Genomic DNA, 23,905 nt, shown 5'->3' on the forward strand with positions numbered 1-23,905 from the left:
TATTTACATTTCCCGCCCACCACACTATTTCCTTTTTGGAATCCTTATTATCCACCTGCACAGTAGGTGGCGGATTGCACATCCAATTATATGCAAATGCCATTATACTATAGAAGAGACAACACGTATTCATGCACATTTTTACCATTAAAATACTGCACCAAACATCTTAGTTTGATGTAAAATTTAACAACTAAGAGATCTTCCAAATTAGTAACAGATTTCAGTTACCTTAAGGAAGTGTGTACTGGCTACAGCATATCAAAATGGACAAACTGTACTGTCGTCGCTTTTTTCAAGTTAAGGTCTTAAGGGAGTATGTGAACAAACTTGTTCGGTTCGACTAGCCGCCAGCTGAACTGAAGCATGCTGATGCTGTCAAACCGTGCATCACTACAGCAAGCTAACATTGGCTGCATGAGTTCACATGTTCCCACTGAACATTTGGCAAAATTAAAGCATATTTGTACAAATAGTGTATTTTACTAATGCATTTGAACAGTTAGTACATTTTCAAATAGTTAATTATAAGGACTACTGCACTGGAATGAACAAGGACAATTAGCAATGTTTTATCCAGTCATATCAAAACAGACAAAGTCTATGAAAAACAAATGTATTATAATACAATTTTATTTCAAAATAGACTAAAAACAATGTATATATGAACATTTAAGAGCTGTAAAGTTGAGGCACTTCTACAAAAACGTCTACAGCGACTGTCATTGAAGGCTAACCAAAGATGTGACTGCCAGGGATCAAACTGGGATTTTGAAGCTAGTACTGTCCCCTACAATCAGTTAATTGGTTTTCCATAAATATACTTGATCAGACATTTTGTCAATGCATACTGTATGCCCAACTAGATCTGGACGATATCAGAAAAAAATCCATATGATAGACTGAAAAATGGCATAAAATGTAGCTTAAATGTCACATATTTCAAAATTTGACAAAATATATGGTTTACAGGAGACAGCTGTTACAAAAGACACCAGGAGCTAGGCAATGTTGTCCAAGATAAACATTTGTCTGATCTAATAAATCTACAAGTCAGTGACAATACGAGGCACAACAATCTGAACTTATCATTCAATAATGATAAGTTCAGATAATGTAAGGTTGATGTACCATCTGCATGTCAGTCGAGTCTACACAAGAGAACAAAGCAGAAGCGTTTGGCATGCTGGGAAAAACACTAATACCTTGTCTATTGTTATCATTCATTGTGGGGTGACCTATATTTGCGCTTCTGCAACTCTTGTTTTCTGACTTTAAAGCCACATTTCCTTTGAGGATTCACCCCAGTGTTTTACCCCAAAGGCTCAGGCTTTTCTTTCTATGGGTGTCTGTGCTTCTGCAACTCTTGTTTTCAGACTCTTAAGAACACTTTGCTTTATAATGGCTTTAGAAAAGCTAAAACATACACATTGTTTTGATTAGAAATTATATATGATTAAATGTTTAAGTAGAATAAACAATTGACTAAACTCGGACACAAATCATATCGAACTTAATGGAAGATTAATGGAAGCATATTTGTTATGAGCGCTCCTTATTTCTTTAATCGTTTGATTTGTTGAGTGACCTGTGTAAGTATACAAACCCTCTTATGAGACTTTTTTTATCAAAGGGATGAATTGAATTCACTTTTGGACATGGCCCAATGTGGAAATGTAAATGTGATTGTACTGTGTGCACAAATTACATCAAAGGCCTTATGATAAAGATGAGAAATATAAGTAATAAAGATCAGGGATTCACAGGTGATGAATAAGTTAAATGTTTATTTCTCTTTTTCTATTTTTGAATGGACTATGCCAATTGTCATATAGATACAGTCTAACATTACTTTAACCCCAACACCACAATTTATATCACATTCCCATACCCCACAACACCTTATCTAGGCGGTTTGCTATCGAACACCCACTTAATGGTCACAATTACCTTGGCCAAAATACTAACCCCATCCCACCCACCCCACTCTCCCAAACACCATTCTATTTGTTCAGGCCTATTCCAATGCCATATATGACCGATTTCCAATTCTACAGTCCCCTTTTGGAGGGGGGGATAAGGTGTTCTGGCAGGTCAGTGGGAAGCTCGTGACCCTCAAGCTTCACCTTGATCAAGTGATTGGCAAGGGAAAACTCTTCGTCGTCCAGGAAACCATCCTTGTCTACGTCGGCCAGCTTCCAGATCTTCCCCAGCACTGTGTTGGGCAGCTTGGACTTCACCATTTCCTTCTTGGCCATGGCACCAGACACTTTGCCGTTGACAGGAGACAGGGTGTAGAAGATCTCATCGTAGGTGGGTTTGTCTCGTGCCACCACCCACTCCAGCTCATCAATGCCCTCGCCTGCACCCTCGCCGTAGCCATGGCCGAAGGGCCCATTCATGGTGCCCTCGAAGGCACCACCTTGGACTGACTGGCTGGGCATGGCTGCCTCCTCCTGGCGGACGAGGGTCATGAGTTTGGCGATGTCGTTGGCTAGCATGTCCTCAACGGCCTCCAGCAGCTTGGGCTTCACCACCTGGAACTTACTGAAGTCCTGGTTTGCCAAGATCTCCTGTGTATTCATAAAGTTGGAGGTCAGGGGAATTCTAGTCAAGTAAGAAGGTATCTGCAATGCTCATCACTACTACCGCTATCATTACTTACATGGCCACGTTGGTTAACAGAAGTACTACCTCCACTGGAAAAAATAATGTATATTTGTGTACCTGCATCTTAGCTAGTTTGGGGAAGTCTCCAGGTGAGATCTGGTGCTCTTTCTCAATCCTTGTGTAGATCTCCCCCAGGTTGGCGATCAGCTCCTTCTTCTTATTATCCTTCCCAAACATATTGGGCATCTCCTTCTTTAGAGAGCTGATGATGTAAGCGTGGACCTGGAGGGAGGGAAGACTAAATCACATCTGGACCTAAACAGCTAACCACTGATCAATTTTGATTTCAGCACAATGAGGGTGATATAATGCAGTAGAGTAATTGCTTTCAGAGATTAACGTTACTGTTAACAAGCCCCAACATTTGAGACCTAGGTCTCACCTTGGCGAGGCGAGCCCGCTTGATGAGGTCATTGAGCTTCCTCAGAGCAGCATTCCGAGGAAGCCCCTGAATATCCTTGAAAAGGTCCTGTTCCTCAGCCTCAAAAAGCTTCCGGTTGTCTGGGACCAGGAGCGGCTGAGCCCAAAAAGATCCGATATACACCCGGATCACCTCTGGAGTGCCAACAATTTTACCAAGAGACCACATGAGGGCGCCATAGACCCTCATCAGCTGCTGCGTGCCAATCTGGTCAGCCTTGTTCAGAACCACCCGCATCTTGTCCTCATGGTTCTTCAGGGCGCGGATCACCTCAGAGAATTCATCTGAGATGTCCAGTTTGTGGGCGTCGAAGAGCAGGATGATGCGGTCAACGCGTTCTGCAAACCACTCCAGCACTGCAGCAAAATCATAACCTGAAGAGGAAAGAGAATTGTTAAAAAAAAAAAAAATGAATTAAATCCTTTTATCAAAAAGGTTAAGATTTAAATCATATGAAAATTGTGTGAGACGCATTCAAACAAATTCCAACCCAACAAGTTTATGGCATCTGATTATGTAAAGAGTGGAAATATTCACATAAATCAACACCAATTTGATTTCAATTGGTGTGAGTTCATGGGCCACCCACAAAAAATGCTTCAGAAAAGGTATGTGACCCAGGAAACAAAATTGCAAGTTTCAACATCATTACGTAGATCATTTTATGAATATGAACACAGTGGTTCAAAACTTTAAGTTTAACATCAATAGTTTTATCTTTAATCAAAATTATGATCCAAGGAAATAATGTTAACCATAGTGGTTTTCTGAACATTTTTTTTTGGTGTGTGACAGTTAGACTAGACTATAGTAAGATTGTGGTTGTTTCTCTATTCAAATCAAACTCAGATTCCAGCTTAACCTATCTCCATGAACCCTCTCCACACGGCAACAGACACCCCCCAGCTACAGATCCAAAAACAGGTATATTTCACAATGAGACACACAAAATGTGTTTTTCCTGTGCCAGGAAAACCTTAACCAAACACCCTCCATCTTCCTCCCTCTTCTCACAGTGTGACACCGACACTGACCCTTCACCCATGACCTCCAGAGCATAGAAATGGATAAAGCAGAATCCAGTTCATTGTACGTGACACACCTAGTAAAGCCTTATGAAATTGATGTGATGATACAAGCGAATTTGGGCCTCACATTTCACCCTCATGTTCTAAAAGATAAGCGGCAGGTCTTATTCATAGTTGTTTTCTGGAGCACAATTTGTTGGACACTAGGTCTACCCTATATAAAAACACACAACAAAAATATAAAACATGCAACAATTTAGATTTACAGTTCATAAGGAAATTTGTAAGTCGCTCTGGATAAGAGCGTCTGCTAAATGACTTGAATGTAAATGGAAATTAGTCAATTCAAATACATTCATTACGCCCTAATCTATGGATTTCACATGACCAGGAATACAGATATGCATTGGTTGGTTGATTGTGGAATGTTGTCCCACTCCTCTTCAATGGCTGTGCGAAGTTGTTGGTATTCGCGGGAACTGGAACACGTTGTCGTACACGTCGATCCAGAGCATACCACACATGCTCAACGGATGACATCTGGTGAGTATGCAGGCCATGGCAGAACTGGGACATTTCAGCTTCCAGGAATTGTGAGAAGATCCTTGTGACATGGGGCCATGCATTATGCTGAAACATGAGTTGATGGCGGCAGATGGATGGCACAACAATGTGCCTCAGGATCTCATCATGGTATCTGTGCACTCAAATTGCCATCAATAAAATGCAATTGTGTTCATTGTCCGTACCTAATGCCTGCCCATACCATAACCCCACCATTGGGAACTCTGTTCACAACGTTGACATCAGCAAACTGCTCGCCCACACAACGCCATACACAGCTCTGGTGGACATTCCTGCAGTCAGTACACCAATTGCACACGCTCTCAAAACACGAGACATCTGTGGCATTGTTGTGTGTGACAAAACGGCACAGTTTAGTGGCCTTTGTCCCCTGCACAAGGTGCACCTATGTAATGCGGTTTAATCATCCGCTTGATATGCCACACCTGTCAGGTGGATAGATTATCTTGGCAAAGGAGAAATGCTCACTAACAGGGATGTAAACATTTGAGATAAGCTTTTTGGAACATTTCTGGGATCTTTTATTTCAGCTCATGAAACATGAGACCAACACATTACATGTTGCATTTATATTTTTATTCAGTGTGTGTGTGTGTAATATATATTTACTTCACTCCAAAATAGAATTCAATGTTTAAGCGTTTACGATCAACATTCAAAGGAAATCGTAAGAAATTCTTGGTTCTGAATGAGACACTTTATACATTCAAATTTGCCCCATCAAACTTGATTCACACTTATCTTTTAAATGAATGACAGTAAATTCTATTCACTCTTTCTACAACAGGGATGGCTTCGCCCCACACAATATCCTCCCCTGAAAGACAAACAGGAAAGAGCCTTTGGCGCATTAATTGTGCAGCGGGGAGACACTGGGACCACAAAGAGACCTCTTCCTCACCTCTGTTTAGAACGGTTATTTATTTGTTCATTCTGAATTGAACTAGAGGGCAGCAGGGCACTGACTCTGCCTTGGCACGCTGTGCCGGAGACTTAAAAAAACTGTTTAAAGGGAAAGGCCACAATTACTATCAACCTCCACAGTTTAAAATGTGCTTGGGAAGTACAATGCAGAGAACAGTCTGACTCAGCGTTCCATTTGAGCAGCGAGAAACAGCTGTCTTCATCCGATCTCATTGTTTCTCTCGCTCTCCCTCACACATTAAAAAGAGATCCATTGTAAAATGGTGCAGAGCTGTTATTTTTTATGCAATAACTAGGCTACTTACTTATAGCCTAGTAAAAATGAATGAATTAATTTTTTTAAATCACATTTCTGCTGATTAAACCAGAAGAGAAGCCCGTCAACCTGTGTGTTCGTAGAGCTCGATCTTCCTCTGTCGAAGGATTGGTGGTCGACTAATATCACTGTACGTAATTGTTGTGCGTCTATAGATTTGTTCAATGTTGTGTTAGTATGTATGTACAGTTGAAGTCGAAGTCCACATGCACCTTAGCCAAATACATTTAAACTCAGTTTTACAATTCCTGACATTTAATCCTAGTAAAAATTCCCCATCTTAGGTCAGTTAGGATCACCACATTATTTTAAGAATGTGTAATGTCAGAATAATATAATTATTTTAAGCTCTTATTTCTTTCATCACATTCCCAGTAGGTCAGACGTTTACATACACTCAATTAGTATTTGATAGCATTGCCTTTAAATTGTTGAACTTGGGTGAAACGTTTTGGGTAGCCTTCCACAAGCTTCCCACAATAAGATGGGTGATTTTTGGCCCATTTCTCCTGACAGAGCCGGTTGTAACAGTCTGGTTTGAAGGCCTCCTTGCTCAAACACTTTTTCAGTTCTGCCCACAAATTTTCTATGGGATTGAGGTCAGGGTTTTGTGATGGCCACTCCAATACCTAGACTTTGTTGTCCTTAAGCCATTTTGCCACAACTTTGGAAGTATGCTTGGGGTCATTGTCCATTTGGAAGACCCATTTGCGACCAAGCTTTAACTTCCTGACTGATATCTTGAGATGTTGCTTCAATATATCCACATCATGTTCTTCCCTCATGATGCCATCTATTTTGTGAAGTACACCAGTCCCTCCTGCAGCAAAGCACCCCAACATGATGCTGCCACTCCCGTGCTTCCCGATTGGGATGGTGTTCTTCGGCTTGCAAGCCTCCCCCTTTTTCCTCCAAACATAACGATGGTCATTATAGCCAAACAGTTCTATTTCATCAGGCCGGAGGACATTTCTCCAAAAAGTACAATCTTTGTCCCCATGTGCAGTTGCAAACCGTAGTCTGGCTTTTTTAATGGCGGTTTTGGAGCAGTGGCTTCTTCCTTGCTGAGCAGTCTTTCAGGTTATTTCGATATAGGAGTCGTTTTGCTGTGGATAGATACTTTTGTACCCGTTTCCTCCAGCATCTTCACAAGGTCCTTTGCTGTTGTTCTAGGATTGATTTGCACTTTTCACACCAAAGTACATTCATCTCTAGGAGACAGAATGCGTCTCCTTCCTGAGTGTTATGACAGCTGCGTGGTCCCATGGTGTTTATACGGGCGTACTATTGTTTGTACAGATGACCGTGGTACCTTCAGGCATTTGGAAATTGCTCCCAAGGATGAACCAGACTTGTGGAGGGCAACAATTTTTTTTCCTGAGGTCTTGGCTGATTTCTTTTGATTTTCCCATGATGTCAAGCAAAAGAGGCACTAAGTTGGAAGGTAGGCCTTGAAATGCATCCACAGGTACACCTCCAATTGACTCAAATGATGTCAATTAGCCTATCAGATGCTTCTAAAGCCATGACATTTTTCTGGAATTTTCCAAGCTGTTTACATACACTAAGTTGACTGTGCCTTTAAACTTCTGACCCACTGGAATTGTGATACAGTGAATAAGTGAAATAATCTGTCTAAACAATTGTTGGAAAAATTACTTGTGTCATGCACAAAGTAGATGTCCTAACAGACTTGCCAAAACTATAGTTTGTTAACAAGAAAGTGGTTGAAAAATTAGTTAATGACTCCAACCTAAGTGTACGTAAACTTCCGACTTCAACTGTATGTATGCAAGTTGTTTTGTCAAACTTTTTTGACAAGATCCAAGAGACAATTAACCAGTACAGTAGTTTGTTAGGATTGTTATTCACTAGGATAATAAGCACAAAGAGTAATAATAGTTGGCTGTAGTGAATCACAGGAAAGTATTCTTCCGTCAGTCTGGGTTTTGTGTCAACGTCAGCAGGATGTGTGATCTCTGGACCGATCCAATGAGGGCGTTACCTGGCAAAGTCCACGAGAACAGCTCCGCTTATCTCTACTCCCTCTGAGGGATGTGCTGGTAATAAAGTCAGGGATGTCAAATCTACACTAAGATCAAAAAGCCCAGCAGGTCACAATTCTTCACATTTAACCTGAAGGTTAATTGTTGCCACACCACATTGTAACTGAACAATCAATCTCTGGTGAAATAAAGTTGAACACTTCAAGGTGAGCTCAATCACAAGAGAGAAGGGACATTCTGAATATTCAACCTCAACTCTTACCAGCCAATCAACTGTATATCAGGCCCACCCATAGTCTGTTTCAAACAATGGCATTATTTATCAACTTATTCACTGATCTGCCTGATACAGATACGGTCAGGGTCAATTCTGCTTGTCTTGCAATAACTAGAGTAGAATTGCCCCCAACTATGGAGCCAATTATTGGTGGAGGTGAAAGTGCACCTAATGGAAGGAATTTTTCAGTTGTGTTTTCCAGCAGCACATCTAGCTAATCATCCAACATCAGTGCCAAACCTCTAATGCCCTTGTGGCTGAATGGAAGCAAGTACCCGCTGCAATGTTCCAACATCTAGTGGAAAGTCTTCCCAGAAGAGCAGAGGCTGTTATAGCAGCAAAGGGGGGGACATTGGACGTACACAGATAGCTAACAATAATATGCATGTCAAGCTCTCCTGGCTCAATTGGAGGCGAGAACTACTGGCACACATCTCTGATACTCATGCATACCCCACAAGACCTGCCACCAGAGATCTCTTCAAAGTCCAGAACAGACTATGGTAGGTGCACAGTACTACATGGAACTCTGTTCCACATCAAGTAACAAAGCAGTAAAATGATTTAAACAAATATTTTAAACACCTTAAGGAACAACTGGGACTGTGAAGCAACACATATTGGGCACACACTTAATGTTGTGAATGTATTGTAATGTTTTAAAACATTTGTAACTGCCTTACATTTTTCTAGACCCTAGGAAGAATAGTTGCTGCCTTGGCAGCAGCTAACGGGGATCCATAATAAATACAAATACCATATTAATTAACTCCATATTAATGCCCATGATTTTGGAATGCGATGTTCGACGAGCAGGTGTCCACAGAGAAGATACACAACATGGCCAAAATTATCAGCAACTATCTGCTATTAACACACGCATGGAGTTGAAAACAATACCAAACTAGGGGAGATGATTTCTCATTTCAAAATGATGTAATAGAGAATGTGGCACTACCTAGGGTGAGAATGATCACTGTATGCTGAGCTGGTGGAGAATGTCCGCATCATACTCAGATGCCTATATGAAGCATAGGTTAGAAATTTGAGACAATCCTTACAGGGCTCAGAAATAGACATACCCAGCTGTTTGATAGCAGCATGCCTGTTTGTATGCGCCTAGGCACCTACACAGCTTACTCAAAATACTGTCCAGATAGACATCCACACATTCATAACCTATTGTCAGTGCATTCCATCAGTTTGGCTTAGATATTAACTGTGTAAGTGTCTGAACTTAATAAACCATGCTAGTGAAACCTGATCCATGTGGGGTGGGGGTGGAAGAATGCTTTCAAAAGATTGACAGTTAACCACCCCCTGCCTGGCATCACTTCCTACTATGTGGTCCTACTGACGTGTACTTGTTGGTCATGAACACCGCTGGCCTTGTCATGAGTTACATTACTGGTTGTTTGGTACATGGTAGTCCCCAACAACTCAACTCCTTCACCCCTGACAATAGGCAGGGTCATTATCAATGTCCTGGTGGATAGAACAGGAGCCTGGGTAATAACTATCTCCTCTGTGTCCCCTTGGGAAATGGCTAGCTTTTCACACTAATGGGGGGGGTCATACGCATGGCATCCCCTCTCCAGTTAATAGAAAGGCTTGGAACAGAGGAAGGATCTAGGAATATGTTCATGGAATGGAAATTAGAATTCCACAATACAATGGATAATTACTTATTTGTTGGCACAGGGCCTGCTTTTGATAGAACATGTTGGTATCCTGTATGGCCTGAGGTCAAACAATTCATTGTGGGTTGTGTGTGAATGTATGCATGCGTTCAATAAACTAAAAAAACTGAAGTTAATACATTTCAGAAATATAAAAGAAACAGGCATAGGGTGGTGGACATGAACACTCTTTCTCCTTAAAGAACCAGCCACGTTGCATAAGCTGTTTGTTGTCACTGGTTAACCACATGGGTTCAAATCTCTTCCAACTCGCTTGCTGACAGCAGACACAGCAACCCCTTTATTACCAGCCTTAATTTGCCAGGAATTGTCTAAGCGTGAGAGAGAGAATGCCCGTGACACCCGAAACCGGGAGAAAACTTGGGAGTCACAGAGGAGGACCTTGAACATGTATACAGTAAATAATGAACGGTCTGTCTAAGTGAACCTTGCAGGACATGCTAGAGTGGCAAGGACGTCGCCTCATTCAGCTGCCGGACCTTCACAGATGAAGTAGTAACCTAGATTCACTACTGTAACCCTGAGGCAAAATAGCAGTGCCCTTATTAGGAAAAGTCCACTCTAGCACCCTAAAAGAAAGGTAGCTAAATAGCCTACTCTTTTTTCCATATAGCCTAGTCAAGCAGGCCATAGTATTATGATTAACAGAATTGTAAAGCAGCCGTGGAGCTGAGCTAGTGGACAAATAGAGTCAGAAGACTTGAGATTATTAACTGCCCTTGCAAGGTCTAAGCCAGGGCAAATGAGACAAGTATCACTTTGAGGCAGATAACATTTTTGTTGTTGTAGTGGTGTTAAGTGAGATGTAGGCATCGGTATGAGGCCAAAAAAAGGAAATTCATCAGCACCACAATGCCTACACTCCACCCATGCTCTACCAAGGTTTTCCAGCACAGTGCTTTGACCTACTACAGTAGCTATGTTGGTCTATTGTAATTCAAACAATGCAGGTGTATGAAGGTTAAATTATATGACAACATGCTTTGCTTTTATACTTACATCATGCTTGATTGAGCGTTTTTCTTCTTTTCTTGCAGTAATGTGGTGCCTGCCTATATTTTCTTAAACCTTATTTAGAAATACATGTTATTGCGAGAAAAATAAATCTAAATATTTTGGGTCAGTAGTAGGGTTGAATATTTTCCCCAGAATTTTACAAACGTTCCAAATGTAAAAGAAAGCGGGAAAGTGGGGGGGACTTATCCGTCAGTCCTATATTAAAAAGCATAACTGGTTAAGGAAAATTGTGATTAAAAAAAATACCAGTTTCATTTAAGGACCAGAAAATTGATAGCAGTGCCATAGATTGCAAAATAGTTGGGAAGATATTTTTGACGCACATGGTTAATGAACTGATACTCAAAACGTTGAATTTTTCAATTTAAATTATACACAATTCTTGCAACCAATAGAACGTTATTGATATGGGGGATAAAAACCATCCCAGCTCTGCAGATTTTGCTGCGAAGAGACTGAATCATTAGATAATTTGTTTTGGTACTGTCCATTTTTGGTCACAGGGCCAGAAATGGCTTAAGAATTGCAATATTTACCTGGAGCTAACCCTGCAGATAGCACTACTGGGTGATCTGAAAAGTCAATCGATCAATAATATAAAATAAATTTAAAAAATGCTAAAAAGTATTAACTTTACAAATCTGTAGAAACAAATGAGAATAGAACCGTTTAGAACTTTTGTGAAACATCACAGCACAGTTGAAAAATAGAAATCCAATATCAATGGTATTAAGAGATAGATGGGAGGGGTTGAATGGAGCTGAAGGTTAGGACAAATGACAGCAAATAATAAGATAACTAATGTAAAACGTATATGGGTTAAGAACTTTTGAGAAAGAACAGTTTGAAAGATATGGCAAATAGAAATTAAACCAGATGGACATCAGAAATAGATGAGGAAGGACAGGAGTACAACAACAAAAAAGAACTACTGGAAAACACTTCCAGGCTGGATAAGGGCTATTTGACCAAGGCGAGTGATGGAGTGGTGCATCAGATGACCTGGCCTCCAGTCACCTGACCTCAACCCATTTGAGATGGTTTGGGATGAGTTGGACAGCAGAGAGTGAATGAAAAGCAGCCAACAAGTGCTCAGCATATGTGGGAACTCCAAGACTGTTGGAAAAGTATTCCAGGTGAAGCTGGTTGAGAGAATGCCATGGGTGTGCAAAGCTGTCATCAAGGCAAAGGGTGGCTACTTTGAAGAATCTCAAATATATTTAGATTTGTTTAACACTTTTTTGGGTACTACATGATTCACTGTGTGTTATTTCATAGTATATGTCTTCACTATTATTCTACAATGTAGAAAATAGTAAAAATTAAGTAAAAATTAAGAAATATCCAAGTGTCCAAACTTGACTGGTACTGTAAATATAAAATAATAAGTTCATCTCGAAAATAAAATCACTATTCTTCTTGGTAACCCAGGATTTCCCACAGAAACCGGAAGTGTCATTCAAAAGAATATTAAAACATTAATGTCTGAAGTTGATTAGAGCTTTGATCAGCATGAAAATGCAAAACTTGATTCTACTTGAGCCTGATGAGACATTTACAGTTGAAGTCAGAGGTTTACATACACTTAGGTTGGAGTCATTAAAACTTGTTTAACCACTCCACAAATTTCTTGTTAACAAACTATAGTGTTGGCAAGTCAGTTAGGACATATACTTTGTTCATGACAAGTAATTTTTCCAACAATTGTTTACAGAGATTATTTCATTGTATCAAAATTCCAGTGGGTCAGCAGTTAACATACACTAAGTTGACTGTGCCTTTAAACAGCTTGGAAAATTCCAGAAAATGATGTCATGACTTTATAAGCTTCTGATAGGCTAATTGACATCATTTGAGTCAATTGGAGGTGTACCTGTGGATGTATTTCAAGGCCTACCTTCAAACTCAGTGTCTCTTTGCTTGACATCATGGGAAAAGAAAAAGAAATCAGCCAAGACCTCAGGAAGAAAAAAAAAAATTGGACCTCCACAAGTCTGGTTCATCCTTGGGAGCAATTTCCAAAACGCCTGAAGGTACCACGTTCGTCTGTACAAACAATAGTACGCAAGTATAAACACCATAGGACCACGCAGCCGTCATACCGCTCAGTAAGGAGACGTGTTCTGTCTCCTAGAGATGAACGTACTTTGGTGCGAAAAGTGCAAATCAATTCCAGAACAGCAAAGGGCATTGTGAAGATGCTGGAGGAAACAGGTAAAAAAGTATCTATATCCACAGTAAAACGAGTCCAATATCGAAATAACCTGAAAGGCCGCTCAGCAAGGAAGAAGCCACTGCTCCAAAAGCGCCATAAAAAAAGCCAGACTACAGTTTGCAACTGCACATGGGAACAAAGATCGTACTTTTTGGAGAAACATCCTCTGGTCTGATGAAACAAAAATAGAACTGTTTGGCTATAATGACCATCGTTATGTTTGGAGGAAAAAGGGGGAGGCTTGCAAGCCGAAGAACACCATCCCAATCGTGAAGCACGGGGGTGGAAGCATCATGTTGTGGGGGTGCTTTGCTGCAGGAAGGACTGGTGCACTTCACAAAATAGATGGCATAATGGAGGTTGGAAAATTATGTGGATATATTTAAGCAACATCAAGACATCAGTCAGGAAGTTAAAGCTTGGTTGCAAAATGGGTCTTCCAAATGGACAATGACCCCAAGCATACTTCCAAAGTTGTGGCAAAACGGATTAAGGACAACAAAGTCTAGGTATTGGAGTGGCCATCACAAAGCCCTGACCTCAATCCCATAAAAAATGTGTGGGCAGACCTGAAAGTGTGCGCGAGCAAGGAGGCCAACAAACCTGACTCAGTTACACCAGCTCTGTCAGGAGGAATGGGCCAAAATTCACCCAACTGATTGTGGGAAGCTTGTGGAAGGCTACCAGAAACATTTGACCTAAGTTAAACAATTTAAAGGCAATGCGACCAAATACTAATTGCGTGTATGTAAACTTCTGACCCACTGGGAATGTGATGAAAGAAATAAAAGCTGAAATAAAATCACTTTACTATTATTCTGACATTTCACATTCTTAAAATAAAAAGTGGTGATCCTAACTGACCTAAGACAGGGAATTTTTACTAGGATTAAATGTCAGGAATTGTGAAAAACTGAGTTTAAATGTATTTGGCTAAGGTGTATGTAAACTTCCAACGTCAACTGTATTAAATACATTATGAGCCCAATCCCAAATTATTGTGCTGTTATCCAATACATGGCCAAAAGGATATAGGCTACTGCACACTACACACACAAAAAAAGCCAATAGATGTAGCTAGCTACACTACATGACCAAAAGTATGTGGGCACATGCTCAACCATCTTATTAAAAATCATGGGCACTAATATGGAGTTGGTCCCCCTTTGCTGCTACAACAGCCTCCACTCTCCTGGGAAGGTTTTCCACAAGATGTTGGAATATTGCTGCGGGGACTTGCTTCCATTCAGCCATAAGAGCATTAGTGAGGTCAGGCACTGGTGTTGGGTGATTAGGCCTGGCTCGCAGTCGGCATTACAATTCATCCCAAAGGTGTTTGATAGGGTTGAGGTCAGGGCTCTGTGCAGGCCAGTCAAGTTCTTCTACACTGATCTTGACAAACCATTTCTCTTTGGACCTTGCTTTGTGCGCGGGGGCATTATCATGCTGAAACAGGAAAGGGCCTTTCCCAAACTGTTGCCACAACATTGGAAGCACAGAATCATCTAGAATATTATTGTATGCTGTAGCATTAAGATTTCCCCTTCACTGGAACTAAGGGGCTATGCGCTTCATTCAACACTTAGAGGCCCCGTTATGTGAGCTTGTGAGGCCTACCAGTTTACGGCTCAGCCGTTGTTGCTCCTAGACATTTCCACTTCACAATAACCAGCTCTAGCAGGGCAGAAATCTGACAAGGTGCCACGTTGAAATCTGACAAGGTGCCATCCTATGACGGTGCCACGTTGAAAGTCACAGCTCTTCATTAAGGCCATTCTACTGGCAATGTTTATCTATGGAAATTGCAAGGCTGTGTGCTATATTGTATACACCGATCAGCAACCGTTGTGGCTGAAAAATCCTTTGTATATATAGTGTATATGCCCTCTTGGGTAAATAAATTAAACTAGCTCCAGTAGGCTAATCTTTGAGTGTGAACTGTATTAGGGAGTGGAATTACACATGGTTCAAACTATGACAAAGCAGAAGAGAACATGCGATTCTGGTGAAGCACAAGGCCTACAAAATCACAAGTATAGGTTAGTGAAATATAATAGGGCCCAATTGTATAATTAGTAGGCTGACGCACGCACACACACAATATTTCCCCTAGTGTTTTTAGCCTTGCTCCTTCTCTCCATTGTTGCTTCATTCATTCCTCGCTTTCAGAAGTTAAATATGTTTGTCCTCATCTTCATTCGAATGACATCCTTGAATAATAATATAGGACTAGAAGCAGAAGACTTTCACTTCTCTTCAGGAAGATTGAATGGTTATGGGTCTAAATAAATAACTGCTATAGCCTACCGCCATCACGGGTTCGCTCCTTTCAATGTACCTGTGAGTTCTATTGGGCTGCTGTATTTAACATTAGGCAAAAAAAAGAGCTTGTGTCCCTCTTCGAATAGTCTATTGGTTTAAGAAAAATAATGTCCAGCAAGCTATTCTAGCCTAGCTTTTTCTGCATGGGACTCCAAGAGCTAAGGAGCATTTGTTAAACTAGAGGCCAGCAGAGCACAGGTGCTTGCGCAAGAGAGTGGCTATAAGTTAAGCTTATTATGCATAACGCATAATTAAATAAAGCTAATACTGCATTGAATTCATTACCGGAAAGGGGTAGGCTAGGACATCTATATACAGTGCATTTGGAAAGTATTCAGACCCCTTGACTTTCCACATTGTTACGTTACAGCCTTATTCTAAAATGGTTTCAATTTACCCACAATACCCCATAATGACAAAGCATAAAAAGGTTTAGAAATGTTTGCCAATTTATTAAAAACAGGGGTGCAACTCAATATTAAATTTTTTGGTTTTGTTGACTGTGTATATTTAAGCATTAAGGCACAGAGGGGTGTGGTATATGGCTGTTCCTTTGCACAACGCAACGCGGAGTGCCTGGATACAGCCATTAGCCATGGTATATTGGCCATATCCCACAAACCCCGGAAGTGCCTTATTGCTTTTATAAACTGGTTACCAAGGTAATTAAAACAGTAAAAAGTAATTTGTCATTCCCGTGGTCTGATACACCACGACTTTCAGACAATCAGCATTGAGGGTTTGAACCACCCAATTTATAAACATTTTAATAACAGGACACTAAAGTTATTCCACTGAAGAATTCGGCTGTTTGCGTAGGTTTGAATCCTAAGCAACCTGCATACACATTGTTTTGAAGTACAATAGACCAACAAAGCTGCTGTAGGAGGTCAAAGCTGTGTGCTGGAAAACCTTGGTAGAGCATGAGTGAAGTAGGCATTGTGGTGCTCATGTGAATTTCCTATTTTGTTTAAGACTGATGCGTACTTCTCACTTAAATGTTTTTGTTTTGAATATCCATGGTTTTTACATCGGCAGGTGATTATATTATAACACTAAAATACATAAGTAAAAATACAATGACAAATGGCAACAGAAAGTGTAGTAATTAATATTTATTTAATAGTAAAATAGCAGATTTTTCAGAGGGATGCGAAAAACCAGAAACCCATTTAAGTCAATATGGCGTTAACTGGAAAAAGACAAAATCGAGCAAGCTCCTGGAAAATAAAAATCTATATGTAGCCTACCCATCAACCATTTACATACATTATTGACAAGTCACATTAGGTGGCTCGGAGAGCAAGGCATGAAGTGGCACGAACCGCTGTGTTCTGCGCCAGCAGACTGCCTGTGCTACTTCTCCCCATGACATCCTAGTCACCCCCCCCCCCCATGTAAACGATTTGGGATACACCTAGGGGACGGCACTGGTGTGGCAAATGCACGGATTTGGTCATCCAAAGGTTTCCCGGGACAACGGTGGTCTTCTCTGATATCACACAGCATAGAAGCTGGATGTTCCAGAAGAAACTAGTGCAGAGAGGGCCTTGTGCTCCATCAATCAGCTGGTGTACACATTTCAGGGAACACAATCCACCACCCTGCCACTAAGCAGTGTGTCCCTGGGATGTACCGTAGGAGTGGAGTGCATCTGGGCATTAATTATACTTCTATTGGTAATTTTTAAGCTAGGACTCCGGTACACTGGTGGGAGCACTCCATTAAAGTAGATGGTAATTCACCATAACGTTGGATGCCAACTGCCGATAAACTCCACAGAAGAAAAGGCGGGGGCAACAACGCTGGTTGGTAGCCATCTAGGACAACAGTAGACAGTGTCCTTCACCCCAGCCTGTCGGGCACTGTTTTCCTGCAGTTCTGTGAACGACGGCGAGGGCAGGTGTTTGGTAGGTGTTAGCGAAGGACACTGGTTGCTAGCTAGCTAAGTAGGACTTCAGTACATAGCAGGCGGGATTGTTAGCTAGCTCGCACACCAGTAGACTTTGCAGGTGGTTGGCATGCAGGAGCAAAGGACACTGTGCTAGCTAGTTAGATATCAGGAACCCAATGGGATGCTCGAGGTCTGAATTGCGGGCTGCAATCACACACTATTGGCAAGACGCGCGCACTAGTACACACACACAGTCCCTGTCCATTGCAACTCTGCAATGCTCTGAAGAGCCACCTAATAAGCACACACCGCATGTGTGTGTGCGCGCGCGCGCATGTTGGGACTGGGGTGTCAAAACTATACACGAAAGAGAAATGGTTAAAACCCTGCCTATTTCTACCATTTCGCATCTTAAAATCTGATTTTAGACCTAACCACACAGGTTACCTTATGCCTAGCCCCAACCATAAATTAAAACCAAAAAGCTAATATTTATGAATTTTTACGATAACCAATTTTGACTGTGGCAACCCTTCAGATTCCATGACTGTAACGTTAACGCTTACAGGCTGACTACACCGCTCCCGTCGCATGTGCGAGCGTTGCAAAATAAATGTAGACATCTATGTTATTCAATTATTGCACCCACACTGCTCGCGCGCGCCTATGAGCGTCTTCGTTGCCAAGGGCTAAATTAGAAGTCAGTTCTAGTTCTGACGCATATCACGCTGTAAATCCTGCCTCTCCCATCTCCTCATTGGTTTATAGAAGCAGGTACCCACGTGTCATCTCCTTATTAGTTATACCCACGTGGGTGACTGAAAGACTAACGAAGCCAGTGGCGGTAATGCACCTAATTTATGAAAGTTGCCAATTGCATTATAAAGTCAAGAGAAGAAAATGCCTGGAAAAAGGAGAGATGACTATAAAAGATTCGGTTGACTGTTTTATGTGTGGATTAATTGTCGGAGTAGGGGACCTTGTGCATTTCACGTAAAATCACAACTTAATGTTTATATCCCAGGGCAAATTAGCTAGCAACAGCAAGCTAGCTAAATTGCCATACATGTTTAATGCATTCGACATGTCCCCAAATGATTAGAATTGGTTCAGAGTTTGTTTTGATATTTTAACCTGCGTGTCGTGATCACGTTTGGTGGGGGAGGACAAAATACATTTATGCACGATGGCGCACACGCCAGTCGGTTTGGGTTCCGTGTTATGCTGCATTTAGACGAAGGCCGCAAAAAAAAAAATATATATATATATATATATACCAGTCGGCATAGCGGAACAAGAAAGCATGAAAGACTGACGTCAAAAGCAAGCCAGTATGCATTGCTATGGTGATTTCGGTAAACAAACCAATCAACATCCGGTAGAAAACGACACTATGGCAGACGGCAAAAGTGGAAATATTTGAACTCTGGCGGCAAGACCCGTCTACCGTGGTGGCTGACCTCAAAGGCATTTACCATTGTGCTAGCATTGAAAACAATGACATCCGATTTGCCGTCTACCATCTAAAACGCTACAAACCCTGTCATGAACGCATTATTGACACTATTTAAAATGGAAAGTCTGTTGATGACAGGACACTTGTTCTTCATTCACTCAGTACTGATTGAACTTTGTTTTAACCATGCAAGAGAAGTAAAGTCTAAAACAGTTGATGTGTTGAAAACAGTCACATGCTAACCAAGTATTGCGTTCTTTTGACTGTGCAAAGGTAGCGCAAGCAACGATGTTGGTGTATAACCTGGGTGCACCCTCACCCTCTGGCTGCTTTTTACTTGGATGGCGGCTTAAGGTTTTTAGGGAATACATTGAAAAGTAATTCGACACTTAATCAATAGGCGCAAACTTGGATAAGGACAAGAAGAAAAGCAGGATTGACTAATGTATGGAGTAACGTTAGCTAACGTTAATTAATCAATCCCCATTGCATGCATAATGCGTGGCAGTTTCCCAAAGTTGCGCATTGACTAGGAACATTACTTAGCTAGCTGTGATTTGTTTGTGGAAGAATGCGGGATAGCTAGATTGTGCCGGGGCATGATCTGTCCATTCAGCTAACATTACAGCCTTGGTGCTAGCTAACGTTACAGGCTAAAGTTAGTTGGCTAGCCAACTGGCAACATAAGCCAAGGACGTTTGCTATGCTATTTGTGCTTATTACACGCAAGTGTCAAAGACCAACAGTTTACCGTAAATTCCGGACTATAAGCCGCAACTTTTTCCCCACGCTTTGAACCTCGCGGCTAATATGACGTGGCTAATATATGGATTTTTCCCACTTTCAAATTATTATTATTATTATTTTTTAAACACATTCTGTGATGTGCTCAGTTTTTTGGCGGCATGAAGCTTTCATTAGACCAATGAAATTGCCGAACGGGTTAATGTCAAACGACTTTGTTTACTGTTTAGATTAAATCGAGCACTCTCAAACTTCCCATCATTCTGATTACGGTAGTAATTTTGTCACCCTCATGGCAAAGACACGGAGAAATGCATATGATGCAGCTTTCAAGTTGAAGGCGATTGATCTGGCTGTTGGAAAAGGAAATCGAGCTGCTGCACTGGAGCTTGGTCTTAATGAGTCGATGATAAGACGTTGGAAACAGCAGCTTGAGGAATTGACTCAGTGCAAAAAGACAACTAAAGCTTACTGCTAATTTTTTATTTTTTGTTACAAGCCGTGTTTCGTTAAAGCCTGTGTAAAGTTAATTTGTTTCAATGTACCGGTAGGCACCTGCGGCTTATAGACATGTGCGGCTTATTTATGTTCAAAATAAAAAAACATTTTTTAATTCAGGTGCACTTAATAGTCCGGAAATTACGGTACACAAATGACTTCAGCCATGTGAAAAACCTGCCATAGCAAAATCTAGTTAGATTCCTTTGCGTGTAGCTTGCCTCTCATCCGACTGGTGTTAACTAGCTACTTGCACGGTTAATGCTCAACTTAATTGCTTTGGTCCAGTATTAGAACTCAGATTTGTCTGAAAAGATGTTAGCATTGTCAGAAATGCTACAACAATGTAGCACATCGTTGGTCCTTATCAGACAGAAATGAGCATGTGAGAGTGATAAATTATACATTTAATACAAACTGTTGCACCTACAAACGTACTCAGTCTGAAAGGTGGAAAGTCTAATGGTCACTAAATGGATGCTGTAGCCTCGTTTAAAATCAGACATCTGGAATTTCAGCTAGGTTTGGGCAAAGAAATAATGTCCAACAAACCATTCTGTTAACAGAGCTATTCAATGAAAATGAAAACAAAAGGATGAAAGGGAAAGTAGTTTGGAATGGGATGAGAGAATTTGTGAAGGGAGATGGACTGACAGCGTTCAATTTGGACATGTGCCACAGTCACAGGGACAATGGGGAAGTGTACTGCAGTGACCCTGCATTGACTATGGTGTGGGTTTCCTATGCGTGTTTCCTATGTGTGTTTTAGCCCGTGTCTGTGTAGTATGCATGTTACAGAGAGATAAGAGGACAGCTTGGGGAAAATGCAACCAACAACCTATTTTCCATCAGTGACTAATGATTGTAGCAGGGCTTCCCCATTGTTGCAACTGGCCCCACTATTGCCTAATGAAAAATGTATTCTGATCACAATAAGCACTCTACAAACTGTTGTAACCCCAGTTTCATCAATCCTGGTTCAATATACTGTGTCAGAATGTGAATTCAAATACATTCTGGCCTGCCCAATTTTACTTCACCATGGTGCTCATGTGACTCGTGGGTACTGAGGTGTTCAATACTCTCTCCAGTAAGTGCATGAAAGCCCTGTTGCAATGTCCCAGTCCCCGACTCTCCCATCTAAAGTCAAGGACGGTACAGCACACCATCGTTCCACTCTCATCAACTCCGCTGGACTTCAAACACTCCTTCGATCTCCTGCCTTCAGCACTCCCAACATCAAAGAGTTAATTTAACGTGACAAGTCAACTTTTATACCACCAAGGTTTTAGTAAAAGACCAACTATAAAAGCCTCCCTGTTTTCTCACCTACCTACCACTGCATCTATTTTCTGTCCCCAGAAGGCTGTTTTACCCTGGGGTGACCCTGTGGTGGTTATGCTAGCATCCTCACACCCAAGGTGACTAATCTTCTAAGGTGTAAGGACCAGGATATTCATTTTATTTAACCAGGGTAGAACATATGAAAGTGCTAGCACCAAGGTGAAAAGTGAAGGGTGAACCAGTCAGGGTGTAGCTGGAAAGGGGAGACTCACAAACACGTGCTCTAGGGCACCCACAAGCCTCACAAGACTAGTCTGTTGCCCATCCCTGAAAGTGTGTGTAAAAACACATACCTAGAACTCAATGTATGCTTTGGATGAAGTCAAAAAGTTCCAGGCTCAACATTGAGTTAAACTAGCAACTCTTCCCGTCATCCTGCCCAGGAGTCAGTGTTTTGCCCTAACCATCCATCCTCCAGCCCTGTCCCTCTTGAGGCTCCCACTGTTTCCTGGACCCTGATGGCCTTCCTCTCTGTCAGGACATTTATCTTGGAGTGGGATGGCACTCACACACATTCTGTCACTGTGTACAACATGAGGGGGGCAGGGGCGAGGAGAGGTTCTGACATCCTCTCTTCTGCAGCACACACACACTCCCAACAGGAAGGTAACACCGCTTAACACCCTACACTCTAAACAAAAAGGTGAACAATTGTTTCCTGAACAAAACCACTAGGCTATATCTCCACCCAATGCACTTGCCCTAGGACCATATATAGGAGGTAGTTGTCTTCTGACGCAGATCACACACACAGGAATTCAGCCTAGAAATCAGTGTAGGCTGTTCTGCAGTAATATAAACAGGACGGCTAAAAATACATGCTGTGTTATGCTCTGGTAATGCAACTTATTCAATTTCATTCCTCTGCTTCACTACGGGTGTGTCCGAAATGCCTACAGTATGAATCTGAATTCTCAAGGGCACAAAAAACAACAACTAATGAGACAGAATATGGAGAGATTAGATGGAGAGCAGGAGAGGAATAAAGGACAGTCATTGAGAGGGGGGAGAGGAATAAAGGACAGTCATTGAGAGGGGGGAGAGAGAAGAATGCAGAAAGTGAAGAAAGATGGGGAAGTAAAAGAATGAAAAATAGGAGGTAAAGGACCAACCTCTGCTGAGCCTCTGCTTCTCTCCAGACAGGATTCCTGGGGTGTCGATGATGCTGATGCTCTCCAATACAGCGTTGGGCATCTGCGCACACACAAACCTGGAAGAAAGAGACAGAGCGTTTATATGTAGTAGGGCAGAACCCATTTAGTCGAATGGTTGATTGTTTGGTCGACCGGCCGGCATTTCTTCAGTTGAGCAGTTGCAATAATAATTTTTTACTAAAATCATGGTGTACCTGACACCTGTTTGATTGGTGCCTGTCTGAGTGGACTAATCCATTGTGAATGCCGTGGGGCTGGCACATTAGTGATGTGATCTATTAGTATAAGACGTGCTACTGAAATTGTATATAGTTATATTATGTAAGAACGGTGCAACACAAATAAAAATGATATTCTATAACAAATGCGCTTTCTCCCACTTTGGATAGTGGTAGCTGTCTACGGTTCTGAAACATTATTGCGCTGTTGAATTGGCACCTTCCTAGACCATGCTGCTATGTGCATAATAGCAAAGTTAACAAGCATATTGGTGTTGAGAACCATGCGGCGGAGGCACCAACAAAGAGTTAGGAGACGAGAAAACAGCCCTTGCCTTAATTGTCTAAGAACAGTGAGGAGAGGAAACCAACTTATGTCTATAATCAATACCCTAAAATGTTAAGTGCCTGGCTTTCTAAATCATCCATATATACAGTGCATTCGGAAAGTATTCAGACCTCGACTTTGTCCACATTGTTACGTTACAGCCTTATTCTAAAATGGATTGAATTGTTTCCACCAATCTACACACAATAACCCATAATGACAAAGAAAAAAACAAGTTTATACATTTCTCATATATTTAAAAAGAAATATCACATTTACATAAGTATTCAGACCTTTTACTCAGTACTTTGTTGAAGCACCTATGGCAGCGATTACAGCCTCGAGTCTCCTTGGGCACGACGCTACAAGCTCGGCACACCTGTATTTGGGGAGTTTCTCCCATTCTTCTCTGCAGATCCTCTCAAGGTCTCCACAGAGTAATTCTAGAGCTGTGTCAGAGTGACCATCAGGTTCTTGATCATCTCCCTGACCAAGGCCCTTCTCCCCCGATTGCTCAGTTTGGCCGGGCGGCCAGCTCTAGGAAGAGCCTTGGTGGTTCCAAACTTCTTCCATTTAAGAATGGAGGCCAGTGTTCTTGGGGACCTTCAATGCTGCAGAAATGTTTTGGTACCCTTCCCCAGTTCTGTGCCTTGACACAAGCCTGTCTCGGAGCTCTACGCACAACTTCTTCGACCTCATGGCTTGGTTTTTGCTCTGACATGCACTGTCAACTGTGGGACCTTATATAGACAGGTGTGATCCTTTCCAAATCATGTCCAATCATTTGA

At 41.5% G+C, this 23,905-nt stretch overlaps 1 protein-coding gene across 1 annotated transcript in view; it reads right to left on the reverse strand.

Annotated features, from left to right (window-relative positions):
* Window positions 1-617: 617 nt before the first annotated feature.
* The window catches only part of ehd1b (EH-domain containing 1b), a 28,981-nt gene continuing 5,693 nt past the window's right edge, over window positions 618-23,905 (reverse strand). The window contains exons 2-5 of the mRNA XM_014129089.2: window positions 22,530-22,627; window positions 3,053-3,465; window positions 2,728-2,892; window positions 618-2,573 (exon numbers count right to left, since the gene is read on the reverse strand). Of these exons, the coding sequence (XP_013984564.1) occupies window positions 2,052-2,573; window positions 2,728-2,892; window positions 3,053-3,465; window positions 22,530-22,627 (1,198 nt within the window). The 3' untranslated portion in view covers window positions 618-2,051. The remainder of the gene's footprint in view (window positions 2,574-2,727; window positions 2,893-3,052; window positions 3,466-22,529; window positions 22,628-23,905) is intronic.

Source organism: Salmo salar, chromosome ssa11, assembly GCF_905237065.1.
Source record: "Salmo salar chromosome ssa11, Ssal_v3.1, whole genome shotgun sequence".
NCBI lineage: Eukaryota > Metazoa > Chordata > Actinopteri > Salmoniformes > Salmonidae > Salmo > Salmo salar.